Source organism: Pseudoliparis swirei, chromosome 6 (genome assembly GCF_029220125.1).
Source record: "Pseudoliparis swirei isolate HS2019 ecotype Mariana Trench chromosome 6, NWPU_hadal_v1, whole genome shotgun sequence".
Classification (NCBI taxonomy): Eukaryota; Metazoa; Chordata; class Actinopteri; order Perciformes; family Liparidae; genus Pseudoliparis; species Pseudoliparis swirei.
In genome coordinates this window covers 334,825-352,800 of record NC_079393.1, presented here as the reverse complement: position 1 = coordinate 352,800, position 17,976 = coordinate 334,825, and the positions used below count along the sequence as shown (strand labels likewise).

Here is a 17,976-nt window from a genome sequence, read left to right as displayed (position 1 = left end):
GTCTCGTATGTTTCAGTCAGTTTTAGTCTTATCTCGTATGTTTCAGTCAGTTTTAGTCTTATCTCGTATGTTTCAGTCAGTTTTAATCTTGTCTCGTATGTTTCAGTCAGTTTTAGTCTTATCTCGTATGTTTCAGTCAGTTTTAATCTTGTCTCGTATGTTTCAGTCAGTTTTAATCTTGTCTCGTATGTTTCAGTCAGTTCTAATCTTGTCTCTTATGTTTCAGTCAGTTTTAGTCTTATCTCGTATGTTTCAGTCAGTTTTAATCTTGTCTCGTATGTCTGTCAGTTTTAGTCTTATCTCGTATGTTTCAGTCAGTTTTAGTCTTATCTCGTATGTTTCAGTCAGTTCTAATCTTGTCTCGTATGTTTCAGTCAGTTTTAATCTTGTCTCGTATGTTTCAGTCAGTTTTAATCTTATCTCGTATGTTTCAGTCAGTTCTAATCTTGTCTCGTATGTTTCAGTCAGTTTTAGTCTTATCTCGTATGTTTCAGTCAGTTTTAATCTTGTCTCGTATGTTTCAGTCAGTTCTAATCTTGTCTTGTATGTTTCAGTCAGTTTTAGTCTTATCTCTTATGTTTCAGTCAGTTTTAGTCTTATCTCGTATGTTTCAGTCAGTTTTAATCTTGTCTCGTATGTTTCAGTCAGTTTTAGTCTTATCTCGTATGTTTCAGTCAGTTTTAATCTTGTCTCGTATGTTTCAGTCAGTTTTAATCTTGTCTCGTATGTTTCAGTCAGTTCTAATCTTGTCTCGTATGTTTCAGTCAGTTCTTATCTTGTCTTGTATGTTTCAGTCAGTTCTAATCTTGTCTCGTATGTTTCAGTCAGTTTTAATCTTGTCTCGTATGTTTCAGTCAGTTCTAATCTTGTCTCGTATGTTTCAGTCAGTTTTAATCTTGTCTCGTATGTTTCAGTCAGTTTTAGTCTTATCTCGTATGTTTCAGTCAGTTTTAGTCTTATCTCGTATGTTTCAGTCAGTTTTAATCTTGTCTCGTATGTTTCAGTCAGTTTTAATCTTGTCTCGTATGTTTCAGTCAGTTTTAATCTTGTCTCGTATGTTTCAGTCAGTTCTAATCTTGTCTCGTATGTTTCAGTCAGTTTTAGGCTTATCTCGTATGTTTCAGTCAGTTCTAATCTTGTCTCGTATGTTTCAGTCAGTTTTAATCTTGTCTCGTATGTTTCAGTCAGTTTTAGTCTTATCTCGTATGTTTCAGTCAGTTTTAATCTTGTCTCGTATGTTTCAGTCAGTTCTAATCTTGTCTCGTATGTTTCAGTCAGTTCTAATCTTGTCTCGTATGTTTCAGTCAGTTTTAGTCTTATCTCGTATGTTTCAGTCAGTTTTAGTCTTATCTCGTATGTTTCAGTCAGTTTTAATCTTGTCTCGTATGTTTCAGTCAGTTTTAGTCTTATCTCGTATGTTTCAGTCAGTTTTAGTCTTTTCTCGTATGTTTCAGTCAGTTTTAGTCTTTTCTCGTATGTTTCAGTCAGTTTTAGTCTTATCTCGTATGTTTCAGTCAGTTTTAATCTTGTCTCGTATGTTTCAGTCAGTTCTAATCTTGTCTTGTATGTTTCAGTCAGTTTTAGTCTTATCTCGTATGTTTCAGTCAGTTTTAATCTTGTCTCGTATGTTTCAGTCAGTTTTAATCTTGTCTCGTATGTTTCAGTCAGTTCTAATCTTGTCTCGTATGTTTCAGTCAGTTTTAATCTTATCTCGTATGTTTCAGTCAGTTCTAATCTTGTCTCGTATGTTTCAGTCAGTTTTAGTCTTATCTCGTATGTTTCAGTCAGTTTTAATCTTGTCTCGTATGTTTCAGTCAGTTCTAATCTTGTCTTGTATGTTTCAGTCAGTTTTAGTCTTATCTCGTATGTTTCAGTCAGTTTTAATCTTGTCTCGTATGTTTCAGTCAGTTCTAATCTTGTCTCGTATGTTTCAGTCAGTTTTAATCTTATCTCGTATGTTTCAGTCAGTTCTTATCTTGTCTCGTATGTTTCAGTCAGTTCTAATCTTGTCTCGTATGTTTCAGTCAGTTTTAATCTTGTCTCGTATGTTTCAGTCAGTTCTAATCTTGTCTCGTATGTTTCAGTCAGTTTTAATCTTGTCTCGTATGTTTCAGTCAGTTCTAATCTTGTCTCGTATGTTTCAGTCAGTTTTAGTCTTATCTCGTATGTTTCAGTCAGTTTTAATCTTGTCTCGTATGTTTCAGTCAGTTTTAATCTTGTCTCGTATGTTTCAGTCAGTTCTAATCTTGTCTCGTATGTTTCAGTCAGTTTTAATCTTGTCTCGTATGTTTCAGTCAGTTCTTATCTTGTCTTGTATGTTTCAGTCAGTTTTAATCTTATCTCGTATGTTTCAGTCAGTTTTAATCTTGTCTCGTATGTTTCAGTCAGTTTTAATCTTGTCTCGTATGTTTCAGTCAGTTCTAATCTTGTCTCGTATGTTTCAGTCAGTTTTAATCTTGTCTCGTATGTTTCAGTCAGTTCTAATCTTGTCTCGTATGTTTCAGTCAGTTTTAGTCTTATCTCGTATGTTTCAGTCAGTTTTAATCTTGTCTCGTATGTTTCAGTCAGTTTTAATCTTGTCTCGTATGTTTCAGTCAGTTCTAATCTTGTCTCGTATGTTTCAGTCAGTTCTAATCTTGTCTCGTATGTTTCAGTCAGTTTTAGTCTTATCTCGTATGTTTCAGTCAGTTTTAGTCTTATCTCGTATGTTTCAGTCAGTTTTAATCTTGTCTCGTATGTTTCAGTCAGTTTTAGTCTTATCTCGTATGTTTCAGTCAGTTTTAATCTTGTCTCGTATGTTTCAGTCAGTTCTAATCTTGTCTCGTATGTTTCAGTCAGTTTAGTCTTATCTCGTATGTTTCAGTCAGTTTTAATCTTGTCTCGTATGTCTCAGTCAGTTTTAGTCTTATCTCGTATGTTTCAGTCAGTTTTAGTCTTATCTCGTATGTTTCAGTCAGTTTTAATCTTGTCTCGTATGTTTCAGTCAGTTCTAATCTTGTCTCGTATGTTTAAGTCAGTTCTAATCTTATCTCTTATGTTTCAGTCAGTTTTAGTCTTATCTCGTATGTTTCAGTCAATTTTAATCTTGTCTCGTATGTCTCAGTCAGTTTTAGTCTTATCTCGTATGTTTCAGTCAGTTTTAGTCTTATCTCGTATGTTTCAGTCAGTTCTAATCTTGTCTCGTATGTTTCAGTCAGTTTTAATCTTATCTCGTATGTTTCAGTCAGTTCTAATCTTGTCTCGTATGTTTCAGTCAGTTTTAATCTTGTCTCGTATGTTTCAGTCAGTTTTAATCTTGTCTCGTATGTTTCAGTCAGTTTTAATCTTGTCTCGTATGTTTCAGTCAGTTCTAATCTTGTCTCGTATGTTTCAGTCAGTTTTAATCTTGTCTCGTATGTTTCAGTCAGTTTTAGTCTTATCTCGTATGTTTCAGTCAGTTTTAATCTTGTCTCGTATGTTTCAGTCAGTTTTAATCTTGTCTCGTATGTTTCAGTCAGTTTTAATCTTGTCTCGTATGTTTCAGTCAGTTTTAATCTTGTCTCGTATGTTTCAGTCAGTTTTAATCTTGTCTCGTATGTTTCAGTCAGTTTTAGTCTTATCTCGTATGTTTCAGTCAGTTCTAATCTTGTCTCGTATGTTTCAGTCAGTTTTAATCTTGTCTCGTATGTTTGTCAGTTTTAATCTTATCTCGTATGTTTCAGTCAGTTTTAGTCTTGTCTCGTATGTTTCAGTCAGTTCTAATCTTGTCTCGTATGTTTCAGTCAGTTTTAGTCTTATCTCGTATGTTTCAGTCAGTTTTAATCTTGTCTCGTATGTTTCAGTCAGTTTTAATCTTGTCTCGTATGTTTCAGTCAGTTTTAGTCTTATCTCGTATGTTTCAGTCAGTTTTAATCTTGTCTCGTATGTTTCAGTCAGTTCTAATCTTGTCTCGTATGTTTCAGTCAGTTTTAGTCTTATCTCGTATGTTTCAGTCAGTTTTAGTCTTATCTCGTATGTTTCAGTCAGTTCTAATCTTGTCTCGTATGTTTCAGTCAGTTTTAGTCTTATCTCGTATGTTTCAGTCAGTTTTAATCTTGTCTCGTATGTTTCAGTCAGTTCTAATCTTGTCTCGTATGTTTCAGTCAGTTTTAGTCTTATCTTGTATGTTTCAGTCAGTTTTAGTCTTATCTCGTATGTTTCAGTCAGTTCTAATCTTGTCTCGTATGTTTCAGTCAGTTTTAATCTTGTCTCGTATGTTTGTCAGTTTTAATCTTATCTCGTATGTTTCAGTCAGTTCTAATCTTGTCTCGTATGTTTAAGTCAGTTCTAATCTTATCTCGTATGTCTCAGTCAGTTTTAGTCTTGTATGTTTCAGTCAGTTCTAATCTTGTCTCGTATGTTTCAGTCAGTTTTAGTCTTATCTCGTATGTTTCAGTCAGTTCTAATCTTGTCTTGTATGTTTCAGTCAGTTTTAGTCTTATCTCGTATGTTTCAGTCAGTTTTAGTCTTATCTCGTATGTTTCAGTCAGTTTTAATCTTGTCTCGTATGTTTCAGTCAGTTTTAATCTTGTCTCGTATGTTTCAGTCAGTTTTAGTCTTATCTCGTATGTTTCAGTCAGTTTTAATCTTGTCTCATGTTTCAGTCAGTTCTAATCTTGTCTTGTATGTTTCAGTCAGTTTTAGTCTTATCTCGTATGTTTCAGTCAGTTCTAATCTTGTCTCGTATGTTTCAGTCAGTTTTAATCTTGTCTCGTATGTTTCAGTCAGTTCTAATCTTGTCTCGTATGTTTCAGTCAGTTTTAATCTTGTCTCGTATGTTTGTCAGTTTTAATCTTATCTCGTATGTTTCAGTCAGTTCTAATCTTGTCTCGTATGTTTAAGTCAGTTCTAATCTTATCTCTTATGTTTCAGTCAGTTTTAGTCTTATCTCGTATGTTTCAGTCAGTTTTAATCTTGTCTCGTATGTTTCAGTCAGTTCTAATCTTGTCTCGTATGTTTCAGTCAGTTTTAGTCTTATCTCGTATGTTTCAGTCAGTTTTAATCTTGTCTCGTATGTTTCAGTCAGTTTAATCTTGTCTCGTATGTTTCAGTCAGTTTTAGTCTTATCTCGTATGTTTCAGTCAGTTTTAGTCTTATCTCGTATGTTTCAGTCAGTTCTAAGCTTGTCTCATATGTTTCAGTCAGTTCTAATCTTGTTTTGTTTGTTTCAGTCAGTTCTAATCTTATCTCGTATGTTTCAGTCAGTTTTAGTCTTATCTCGTATGTTTCAGTCAGTTCTAATCTTGTCTCGTATGTTTCAGTCAGTTTTAGTCTTATATCTTATGTTTCAGTCAGTTTTAGTCTTATCTCGTATGTTTCAGTCAGTTTTAATCTTGTCTCGTATGTTTCAGTCAGTTCTAATCTTGTCTCGTATGTTTCAGTCAGTTTTAATCTTGTCTCGTATGTTTCAGTCAGTTCTTATCTTGTCTTGTATGTTTCAGTCAGTTCTAATCTTATCTCGTATGTTTCAGTCAGTTTTAATCTTGTCTCGTATGTTTCAGTCAGTTCTAATCTTGTCTTGTATGTTTCAGTCAGTTTTAGTCTTATCTCGTATGTTTCAGTCAGTTTTAGTCTTATCTCGTATGTTTCAGTCAGTTTTAGTCTTATCTCGTATGTTTCAGTCAGTTCTAATCTTGTCTCGTATGTTTCAGTCAGTTCTAATCTTGTCTTGTATGTTTCAGTCAGTTTTAGTCTTATCTCGTATGTTTCAGTCAGTTTTAGTCTTATCTCGTATGTTTCAGTCAGTTCCAATCTTGTCTCGTATGTTTCAGTCAGTTCTAATCTTGTCTTGTATATTTCAGTCAGTTTTAGTCTTATCTCTTATGTTTCAGTCAGTTTTAGTCTTATCTCGTATGTTTCAGTCAGTTTTAATCTTGTCTCGTATGTTTCAGTCAGTTTTAATCTTGTCTCGTATGTTTCAGTCAATTCTAATCTTGTCTTGTATGTTTCAGTCAGTTTTAGTCTTATCTCTTATGTTTCAGTCAGTTTGAGTCTTATCTCGTATGTTTCAGTCAGTTTTAATCTTGTCTCGTATGTTTCAGTCAGTTTTAGTCTTATCTCATATGTTTCAGTCAGTTTTAGTCTTATCTCGTATGTTTCAGTCAGTTCTAATCTTGTCTCGTATGTTTCAGTCAGTTTTAGTCTTATCTTGTATGTTTCAGTCAGTTTTAATCTTGTCTCGTATGTTTCAGTCAGTTCTTATCTTATCTCGTATGTTTCAGTCAGTTCTAATCTTGTCTCGTATGTTTCAGTCAGTTTTAGTCTTATCTCGTATGTTTCAGTCAGTTCTAAGCTTGTCTCGTATGTTTCAGTCAGTTCTAATGTTGTCTTGTATGTTTCAGTCAGTTCTAATCTTATCTCGTATGTTTCAGTCAGTTCTAAGCTTGTCTCGTATGTTTCAGTCAGTTCTAATCTTGTCTTGTATGTTTCAGTCAGTTTTAGTCTTATCTCATATGTTTCAGTCAGTTTTAGTCTTATCTCGTATGTTTCAGTCAGTTTTAATCTTGTCTCGTATGTTTCAGTCAGTTTTAATCTTGTCTCGTATGTTTCAGTCAGTTTTAGTCTTATCTCGTATGTTTCAGTCAGTTTTAATCTTGTCTCGTATGTTTCAGTCAGTTCTAATCTTGTCTTGTATGTTTCAGTCAGTTTTAGTCTTATCTCGTATGTTTCAGTCAGTTCTAATCTTGTCTCGTATGTTTCAGTCAGTTCTAATCTTGTCTCGTATGTTTCAGTCAGTTTTAATCTTGTCTCGTATGTTTCAGTCAGTTTTAATCTTGTCTCTTATGTTTCAGTCAGTTTTAGTCTTATCTCGTATGTTTCAGTCAGTTTTAATCTTGTCTCATGTTTCAGTCAGTTCTAATCTTGTCTTGTATGTTTCAGTCAGTTTTAGTCTTATCTCGTATGTTTCAGTCAGTTTTAGTCTTATCTCGTATGTTTCAGTCAGTTCTAATCTTGTCTCGTATGTTTCAGTCAGCTTTAGTCTTATCTCGTATGTTTCAGTCAGTATTAGTCTTATCTCGTATGTTTCAGTCAGTTCTAATCTTGTCTCGTATGTTTCAGTCAGTTTTAGTCTTATCTCGTATGTTTCAGTCATTTCTAAGCTTGTCTCATATGTTTCAGTCAGTTCTAATCTTGTCTTGTTTGTTTCAGTCAGTTCTAATCTTATCTCGTATGTTTCAGTCAGTTTTAGTCTTATCTCGTATGTTTCAGTCAGTTCTAATCTTGTCTCGTATGTTTCAGTCAGTTTTAGTCTTATATCTTATGTTTCAGTCAGTTTTAGTCTTATCTCGTATGTTTCAGTCAGTTTTAATCTTGTCTCGTATGTTTCAGTCAGTTCTAATCTTGTCTCGTATGTTTCAGTCAGTTTTAATCTTGTCTCGTATGTTTCAGTCAGTTCTTATCTTGTCTTGTATGTTTCAGTCAGTTCTAATCTTGTCTCGTATGTTTCAGTCAGTTCTAATCTTGTCTCGTATGTTTCAGTCAGTTCTAATCTTGTCTTGTATGTTTCAGTCAGTTTTAGTCTTATCTCATATGTTTCAGTCAGTTTTAGTCTTATCTCGTATGTTTCAGTCAGTTTTAATCTTGTCTCGTATGTTTCAGTCAGTTTTAATCTTGTCTCGTATGTTTCAGTCAGTTCTAATCTTGTCTCGTATGTTTCAGTCAGTTTTAGTCTTATCTCGTATGTTTCAGTCAGTTTTATTCTTATCTCGTATGTTTCAGTCAGTTTTAATCTTGTCTCGTATGTTTCAGTCAGTTCTAATCTTGTCTCGTATGTTTCAGTCAGTTTGAATCTTGTCTCTTATGTTTCAGTCAGTTTTAGTCTTATCTCGTATGTTTCAGTCAGTTCTAATCTGTCTCGTATGTTTCAGTCAGTTTTAGTCTTATCTCGTATGTTTCAGTCAGTTTTAGTCTTATCTCGTATGTTTCAGTCAGTTCTAATCTTGTCTCGTATGTTTCAGTCAGTTTTAGTCTTATCTCGTATGTTTCAGTCAGTTCTAAGCTTGTCTCGTATGTTTCAGTCAGTTCTAATCTTGTCTTGTATGTTTCAGTCAGTTTTAGTCTTATCTCGTATGTTTCAGTCAGTTTTAGTCTTATCTCGTATGTTTCAGTCAGTTCCAATCTTGTCTTGTATGTTTCAGTCAGTTCTAATCTTGTCTTGTATGTTTCAGTCAGTTTTAGTCTTGTCTCGTATGTTTCAGTCAGTTTTAGTCTTATCTCGTATGTTTCAGTCAGTTTTAATCTTGTCTCATGTTTCAGTCAGTTCTAATCTTGTCTTGTATGTTTCAGTCAGTTTTAGTCTTATCTCGTATGTTTCAGTCAGTTCTAATCTTGTCTCGTATGTTTCAGTCAGTTCTAATCTTGTCTCGTATGTTTCAGTCAGTTCTAATCTTGTCTCGTATGTTTCAGTCAGTTTTAATCTTGTCTCTTATGTTTCAGTCAGTTTTAGTCTTATCTCGTATGTTTCAGTCAGTTTTAATCTTGTCTCATGTTTCAGTCAGTTCTAATCTTGTCTTGTATGTTTCAGTCAGTTTTAGTCTTATCTCGTATGTTTCAGTCAGTTTTAGTCTTATCTCGTATGTTTCAGTCAGTTCTAATCTTGTCTCGTATGTTTCAGTCAGCTTTAGTCTTATCTCGTATGTTTCAGTCAGTATTAGTCTTATCTCGTATGTTTCAGTCAGTTCTAATCTTGTCTCGTATGTTTCAGTCAGTTTTAGTCTTATCTCGTATGTTTCAGTCAGTTTTAATCTTGTCTCATATGTTTCAGTCAGTTCTAATCTTGTCTTGTATGTTTAAGTCAGTTCTAATCTTATCTCGTATGTTTCAGTCAGTTTTAGTCTTATCTCGTATGTTTCAGTCAGTTCTAATCTTGTCTCGTATGTTTCAGTCAGTTTTAGTCTTATATCTTATGTTTCAGTCAGTTTTAGTCTTATCTCGTATGTTTCAGTCAGTTTTAATCTTGTCTCGTATGTTTCAGTCAGTTCTAATCTTGTCTCGTATGTTTCAGTCAGTTTTAATCTTGTCTCGTATGTTTCAGTCAGTTCTAATCTTGTCTCGTATGTTTCAGTCAGTTCTAATCTTGTCTCGTATGTTTCAGTCAGTTTTAATCTTGTCTCGTATGTTTCAGTCAGTTTTAGTCTTATCTCGTATGTTTCAGTCAGTTTTAATCTTGTCTCGTATGTTTCAGTCAGTTCTAATCTTGTCTTGTATGTTTCAGTCAGTTCTAATCTTATCTCGTATGTTTCAGTCAGTTTTCTTTATCTCGTATGTTTCAGTCAGTTCTAATCTTGTCTCGTATGTTTCAGTCAGTTTTAGTCTTATATCTTATGTTTCAGTCAGTTTTAGTCTTATCTCGTATGTTTCAGTCAGTTTTAATCTTGTCTCGTATGTTTCACTCAGTTCTAATCTTGTCTCGTATGTTTCAGTCAGTTTTAATCTTGTCTCGTATGTTTCAGTCAGTTCTTATCTTGTCTTGTATGTTTCAGTCAGTTCTAATCTTGTCTCGTATGTTTCAGTCAGTTTTAATCTTGTCTCGTATGTTTCAGTCTGTTTTAATCTTGTCTCGTATGTTTCAGTCAGTTCTAATCTTGTTTTGTATGTTTCAGTCAGTTTTAGTCTTATCTCTTATGTTTCAGTCAGTTTTAGTCTTATCTCGTATGTTTCAGTCAGTTTTAGTCTTATCTCGTATGTTTCAGTCAGTTTTAGTCTTATCTCGTATGTTTCAGTCAGTTTTAATCTTGTCTCGTATGTTTCAGTCAGTTTTAATCTTGTCTCGTATGTTTCAGTCAGTTCTAATCTTGTCTCGTATGTTTCAGTCAGTTTTAATCTTGTCTCGTATGTTTCAGTCAGTTCTAATCTTGTCTCGTATGTTTCAGTCAGTTTTAATCTTGTCTCTTATGTTTCAGTCAGTTTTAGTCTTATCTCGTATGTTTCAGTCAGTTTTAGTCTTATCTCGTATGTTTCAGTCACTTTTAATCTTGTCTCGTATGTTTCAGTCAGTTTTAGTCTTATCTCGTATGTTTCAGTCAGTTCTAATCTTGTCTCGTATGTTTCAGTCAGTTTTAGTCTTATCTCGTATGTTTCAGTCAGTTCTAAGCTTGTCTCGTATGTTTCAGTCAGTTCTAAACTTGTCTTGTATGTTTCAGTCAGTTTTAGTCTTATCTCGTATGTTTCAGTCAGTTTTAGTCTTATCTCGTATGTTTCAGTCAGTTCCAATCTTGTCTCGTATGTTTCAGTCAGTTCTAATCTTGTCTTGTATATTTCAGTCAGTTTTAGTCTTATCTCTTATGTTTCAGTCAGTTTTAGTCTTATCTCGTATGTTTCAGTCAGTTTTAATCTTGTCTCGTATGTTTCAGTCAGTTTTAATCTTGTCTCGTATGTTTCAGTCAATTCTAATCTTGTCTTGTATGTTTCAGTCAGTTTTAGTCTTATCTCTTATGTTTCAGTCAGTTTGAGTCTTATCTCGTATGTTTCAGTCAGTTTTAATCTTGTCTCGTATGTTTCAGTCAGTTTTAGTCTTATCTCATATGTTTCAGTCAGTTTTAGTCTTATCTCGTATGTTTCAGTCAGTTCTAATCTTGTCTCGTATGTTTCAGTCAGTTTTAGTCTTATCTTGTATGTTTCAGTCAGTTTTAATCTTGTCTCGTATGTTTCAGTCAGTTCTTATCTTATCTCGTATGTTTCAGTCAGTTCTAATCTTGTCTCGTATGTTTCAGTCAGTTTTAGTCTTATCTCGTATGTTTCAGTCAGTTCTAAGCTTGTCTCGTATGTTTCAGTCAGTTCTAATGTTGTCTTGTATGTTTCAGTCAGTTCTAATCTTATCTCGTATGTTTCAGTCAGTTCTAAGCTTGTCTCGTATGTTTCAGTCAGTTCTAATCTTGTCTTGTATGTTTCAGTCAGTTTTAGTCTTATCTCGTATGTTTCAGTCAGTTTTAGTCTTATCTCGTATGTTTCAGTCAGTTTTAATCTTGTCTCGTATGTTTCAGTCAGTTTTAATCTTGTCTCGTATGTTTCAGTCAGTTCTAATCTTGTCTCGTATGTTTCAGTCAGTTTTAGTCTTATCTCGTATGTTTGTCAGTTTTATTCTTATCTCGTATGTTTCAGTCAGTTTTAATCTTGTCTCGTATGTTTCAGTCAGTTCTAATCTTGTCTCGTATGTTTCAGTCAGTTTTAATCTTGTCTCTTATGTTTCAGTCAGTTTTAGTCTTATCTCGTATGTTTCAGTCAGTTTTAATCTTGTCTCGTATGTTTCAGTCAGTTTTAGTCTTATCTCGTATGTTTCAGTCAGTTTTAGTCTTATCTCGTATGTTTCAGTCAGTTCTAATCTTGTCTCGTATGTTTCAGTCAGTTTTAGTCTTATCTCGTATGTTTCAGTCAGTTCTAAGCTTGTCTCGTATGTTTCAGTCAGTTCTAATCTTGTCTTGTATGTTTCAGTCAGTTTTAGTCTTATCTCGTATGTTTCAGTCAGTTTTAGTCTTATCTCGTATGTTTCAGTCAGTTCCAATCTTGTCTTGTATGTTTCAGTCAGTTCTAATCTTGTCTTGTATGTTTCAGTCAGTTTTAGTCTTGTCTCGTATGTTTCAGTCAGTTTTAGTCTTATCTCGTATGTTTCAGTCAGTTTTAATCTTGTCTCATGTTTCAGTCAGTTCTAATCTTGTCTTGTATGTTTCAGTCAGTTTTAGTCTTATCTCGTATGTTTCAGTCAGTTCTAATCTTGTCTCGTATGTTTCAGTCAGTTCTAATCTTGTTTTGTATGTTTCAATCAGTTCTAATCTTGTCTCGTATGTTTCAGTCAGTTTTAATCTTGTCTCGTATGTTTCAGTCAGTTTTAATCTTGTCTCGTATGTTTCAGTCAGTTTTAGTCTTATCTCGTATGTTTCAGTCAGTTCTAATCTTGTCTTGTATGTTTCAGTCAGTTTTAGTCTTATCTCTTATGTTTCAGTCAGTTTTAGTCTTATCTCGTATGTTTCAGTCAGTTTTAATCTTGTCTCGTATGTTTCAGTCAGTTCTAATCTTGTCTTGTATGTTTCAGTCAGTTTTAGTCTTATCTCGTATGTTTCAGTCAGTTCTAAGCTTGTCTCTTATGTTTCAGTCAGTTTTAGTCTTATCTCGTATGTTTCAGTCAGTTCTAATCTTGTCTCGTATGTTTCAGTCAGTTTTAGTCTTATCTCGTATGTTTCAGTCAGTTCTAATCTTGTCTTGTATGTTTCAGTCAGTTTTAGTCTTATCTCTTATGTTTCAGTCAGTTTTAGTCTTATCTCGTATGTTTCAGTCAGTTTTAATCGTGTCTCGTATGTTTCAGTCAGTTCTAATCTTGTCTTGTATGTTTCAGTCAGTTTTAGTCTTATCTCGTATGTTTCAGTCAGTTCTAAGCTTGTCTCGTATGTTTCAGTCAGTTTTAGTCTTATCTCGTATGTTTCAGTCAGTTCTAATCTTGTCTCGTATGTTTCAGTCAGTTTTAGTCTTATCTCATATATTTCAGTCAGTTTTAGTCTTATCTCGTATGTTTCAGTCAGTTCTAATCTTGTCTCGTATGTTTCAGTCAGTTTTAGTCTTGTCTTGTATGTTTCAGTCAGTTCTAATCTTGTCTCGTATGTTTCAGTCAGTTTTAGTCTTATCTCGTATGTTTCAGTCAGTTTTAATCTTGTTTCGTATGTTTCAGTCAGTTCTAATCTTGTCTCGTATGTTTCAGTCAATTTTAGTCTTATCTCGTATGTTTCAGTCAGTTCTAATCTTGTCTTGTATGTTTCAGTCAGTTCTAATCTTGTCTCGTATGTTTCAGTCAGTTTTAGTCTTGTCTCGTATGTTTCAGTCAGTTCTAATCTTGTCTCGTATGTTTCAGTCAGTTTTAGTCTTATCTTGTATGTTTCAGTCAGTTCTAATCTTGTCTTGTATGTTTCAGTCAGTTTTAGTCTTATCTCGTATGTTTCAGTCAGTTCTCATCTTGTCTCGTATGTTTCAGGGGAATACCTTCCGGCGGGAATACATCGCCACTCAGGGTCCTCTGCCGGGAACCAAAGACGACTTCTGGAAGCTGGTCTGGGAGCAGAACGTCCACAACATGGTGATGGTCACTCAGTGTGTGGAGAAGGGCAGGGTGAGTCTCGAGGTCACCAGAGGTCAATAGAGGTCACTGGTACTCTGTGTGAAGCTTCAGCAGCACTGAGCTCTCCTCCTCTTCCTGCTCCCAGGTGAAGTGTGACCACTACTGGCCCTTGGACCAGGACCCCCTGTACTACGGAGACCTGATCGTCCAGATGGTGTCGGAGTCCGTCCTCCCTGAGTGGACCATCCGGGAGTTCTCCATCTGCAGCGTACGTTATTCAGCCTATGTTAATACATCGTGTTCATTATTATCTCATGTTTATTAATTAGATGATGCATTTTAATTAGCTGTTATTTATTTATCAGAAAATGTTTATTAATTAATTTGACATTGCCACGAAGCCTGGGGTTTCTAAACGAAGGACAGACCTCCTCACCACTGACCCAGTCAGTATTAATGATGCCATGTGTATTAATACCGCTCATTAATGATTATCACTGTACCTGAGTCAGGAGGAGCAGCTGAGCTTCCCCCGGCTGGTCCGTCAGTTCCACTACACCGTGTGGCCGGACCACGGCGTCCCAGAGACCACGGAGTCCCTCATCCAGCTGGTCCGGACTGTGCGGGACTACGTCAACAGAAGTCCTGGATCTGGACCCACCGTGGTCCACTGCAGGTACGTCTCAGTGAGCCGACGCCAAGCACCGGGGACCGCTGGGGCCGAGTGTCTGGAGGACACACGGACGGGGGAAGGCGAAGCCAGGGATGGAACCGCCGATCCTCTGGATTGGAGGACGGACTTCTGAACCCCTGAAGCCCAGAATGAGGACTCAAACACCTCCACCTGCCCTCATTCAACAGAACTCAGAAGATCCACACGTTGACTTGTTCACAATCTGTTAAATCCAGTGTTTTTAAAGTTTGGTGTGTGTGTGTGTGTGTGTCTCAGTGCCGGAGTGGGTCGGACCGGGACCTTTATCGTTCTGGACCGGGTTCTGCAGCAGCTGGACTCCAAGGACACGCTGGACATCTACGGCTCCGTGTTCGACCTGCGACTCCACAGGTCACACATGGTGCAGACGGAGGTGAAGATATATTATTGTAACATAAGCTCCTGTTGCCCCCCCCCCCCCACATCAAGGTCACCGATGACCACATCGGGGTCACCTATGACCACATCAAGGTCACCTATGACCACATCGGGGTCACCTATGACCACATCAAGGTCACCTATGACCACATCGGGGTCACCTATGACCACATCAAGGTCACCTATGACCACATCAAGGTCACCTATGACCACATCGGGGTCACCTATGACCACATCAAGGTCACCTATGACCACATCAAGGTCACCTATGACCACATCAAGGGGTCACCTATGACCACATCAAGGTCACCTATGACCACATCGGGGTCACCTGGCACATCAAGGTCACATCAGGTCACCTATGACCACATCAAGGTCACCTATGACCACGTCGGGGTCACCTATGACCACGTCGGGGTCACCTATGACCACGTCGGGGTCACCTATGACCACGTCGGGGTCACCTATGACCACATCAAGGTCACCTATGACCACATCAAGGTCACCTATGACCACATCAAGGTCACCTATGACCACATCGGGTCACCTATGACCACATCAAGGTCACCTATGACCACATCAAGGTCACCTATGATCACATCGGGGTCACCTATGACCACATCAAGGTCACCTATGATCACATCAAGGTCACTATGACCACATCAAGGTCACCTATGACCACATCGGGTCACCTATGACCACATCAAGGTCACCTGACCACATCAAGGGTCACCTATGACCACATCAAGGTCACCTATGACCACATCAGGGTCACCTATGACCACATCGGGGTCACCTATGACCACATCAAGGTCACCTATGACCACATCGGGGTCACCTATGATCACATCAAGGTCACCTATGACCACATCGGGGTCACCTATGACCACATCAAGGTCACCTATGACCATCAGGTCACCTATGACCACATCGGGGTCACCTATGACCACATCAAGGTCACCTATGACCACATCAAGGTCACCTATGACCACATCGGGGTCACCTATGACCACATCAAGGTCACCTATGACCACATCGGGGTCACCTATGACCACATCGGGGTCACCTATGACCACATCAAGGTCACCTATGACCACATCGGGGTCACCTATGACCACATCAAGGTCACCTATGACCACATCAAGGTCACCTATGACCACATCGGGTCACCTACATCAAGGTCACCTATGACCACATCGGGGTCACCTATGACCACATCAAGGTCACCTATGACCACATCAAGGTCACCTATGACCACATCGGGGTCACCTATGATCACATCAAGGTCACCTATGACCACATCAAGGTCACCTATGACCACATCAAGGTCATCTATGATCACGTCAAGGTCACCTATGACCACATCGGGGTCACCTATGACCACATCAAGGTCACCTATGACCACATCAAGGTCACCTATGACCACATCAAGGTCACCTATGACCACATCAGGGTCACCTATGATCACTTCGGGGTCACCTTTGACCACATCGGGGTCACCTATGACCACATCAAGGTCACCTATGACCACATCGGGGTCACCTATGATCACATCAAGGTCACCTATGACCACATCAAGGTCACCTATGACCACATCAAGGTCACCTATGATCACATCAAGGTCACCTATGACCACATCGGGGTCACCTATGACCACATCAAGGTCACCTATGACCACATCAGGGTCACCTATGATCACTTCGGGGTCACCTTTGACCACATCGGGGTCACCTATGACCACATCAAGGTCACCTATGACCACATCGGGGTCACCTATGACCACATCAAGGTCACCTATGACCACATCGGGGTCACCTATTATCACATCAAGGTCATCTATGATCACATCAAGGTCACCTATGACCACATCGGGGTCACCTATGATCACATCAAGGTCACCTATGATCACATCAAGGTCACCTATGATCACATCAAGGTCATCTATGATCACATCAAGGTCACCTATGACCACATCGGGGTCACCTATGACCACATCAGGGTCACCTATGATCACATCAAGGTCACCTATGACCACATCAAGGTCATCTATGATCACATCAAGGTCACCTATGACCACATCAAGGTCACCTGATCACGTCAAGGTCACCTATGACCACATCAAGGTCACCTATGACCACATCAAGGTCACCTATGACCACATCAAGGTCACCTATGACCACATCGGGGTCACCTATGACCACATCGGGGTCACCTATGACCACATCAAGGTCACCTATGACCACATCGGGGTCACCTATGACCACATCAAGGTCACCTATGACCACATCGGGGTCACCTATGACCACATCGGGGTCACCTATGACCACATCGGGGTCACCTATGATCACATCAAGGTCACCTATGACCACATCGGGGTCACCTATGATCACATCAAGGTCACCTATGATCACATCAAGGTCACCTATGACCACATCGGGGTCACCTATGATCACATCAAGGTCATCTATGATCACATCAAGGTCACCTATGACCACAGGGTCACCTATGACCACATCAAGGTCACCTATGACCACATCAAGGTCACCTATGATCACTTCGGGGTCACCTATGACCACATCGGGGTCACCTATGACCACATCAAGGTCACCTATGATCACTTCGGGGTCACCTATGACCACATCGGGGTCACCTATGACCACATCAAGGTCACCTATGATCACTTCGGGGTCACCTATGACCACATCAAGGTCACCTATGACCACATCAAGGTCACCTATGATCACATCAAGGTCACCTATGATCACATCAAGGTCACCTATGACCACATCGGGGTCACCTATGATCACATCAAGGTCATCTATGATCACATCAAGGTCACCTATGATCACGTCAAGGTCACCTATGACCACATCGGGGTCACCTATTATCACATCAAGGTCACCTATGATCACATCAAGGTCATCTATGATCACATCAAGGTCACCTATGACCACATCAAGGTCACCTATGATCACATCGGGGTCACCTATGATCACATCAAGGTCACCTATGACCACATCAAGGTCACCTATGACCACATCAAGGTCACCTATGACCACATCAAGGTCACCTATGACCACATCGGGGTCACCTATGACCACATCAAGGTCACCTATGACCACATCGGGGTCACCTATGACCACATCGGGGTCACCTATGACCACATCAAGGTCACCTATGACCACATCAAGGTCACCTATGACCACATCAAGGTCACCTATGACCACATCGGGGTCACCTATGATCACATCAAGGTCACCTATGGGGTCACATCAAGGTCACCTATGACCACATCGGGTCACCTATGCCACATCAGGTCACATGACACTCGGGGTCACCTATGACCACATCAAGGTCACCTATGATCACTTCGGGGTCACCTATGACCACATCGGGGTCACCTATGACCACATCAAGGTCACCTATGACCACATCAAGGTCACCTATGATCACTTCGGGGTCACCTATGACCACATCGGGGTCACCTATGATCACATCAAGGTCACCTATGACCACATCGGGGTCACCTATGACCACATCAAGGTCACCTATGACCACATCGGGGTCACCTATTATCACATCAAGGTCACCTATGATCACATCAAGGTCATCTATGATCACATCAAGGTCACCTATGACCACATCAAGGTCACCTATGATCACATCAAGGTCACCTATGACCACATCGGGGTCACCTATTATCACATCAAGGTCACCTATGATCACATCAAGGTCACCTATGACCACAACGGGGTCACCTATGATCACATCGGGGTCATCTATGATCACATCAAGGTCACCTATGACCTCATCGGGGTCACCTATG

At 38.6% G+C, this 17,976-nt stretch overlaps 1 protein-coding gene across 1 annotated transcript in view; it reads left to right on the top strand.

Annotated features, from left to right (window-relative positions):
* The window catches only part of LOC130194894 (receptor-type tyrosine-protein phosphatase beta-like), a 39,206-nt gene that overhangs the window by 13,826 nt on the left and 7,404 nt on the right, over positions 1 to 17,976 (top strand). The window contains exons 4-7 of the mRNA XM_056416104.1: positions 12,977 to 13,111; positions 13,206 to 13,328; positions 13,573 to 13,736; positions 14,010 to 14,145. Coding sequence (XP_056272079.1) covers positions 12,977 to 13,111; positions 13,206 to 13,328; positions 13,573 to 13,736; positions 14,010 to 14,145 — 558 coding nt within the window. The remainder of the gene's footprint in view (positions 1 to 12,976; positions 13,112 to 13,205; positions 13,329 to 13,572; positions 13,737 to 14,009; positions 14,146 to 17,976) is intronic.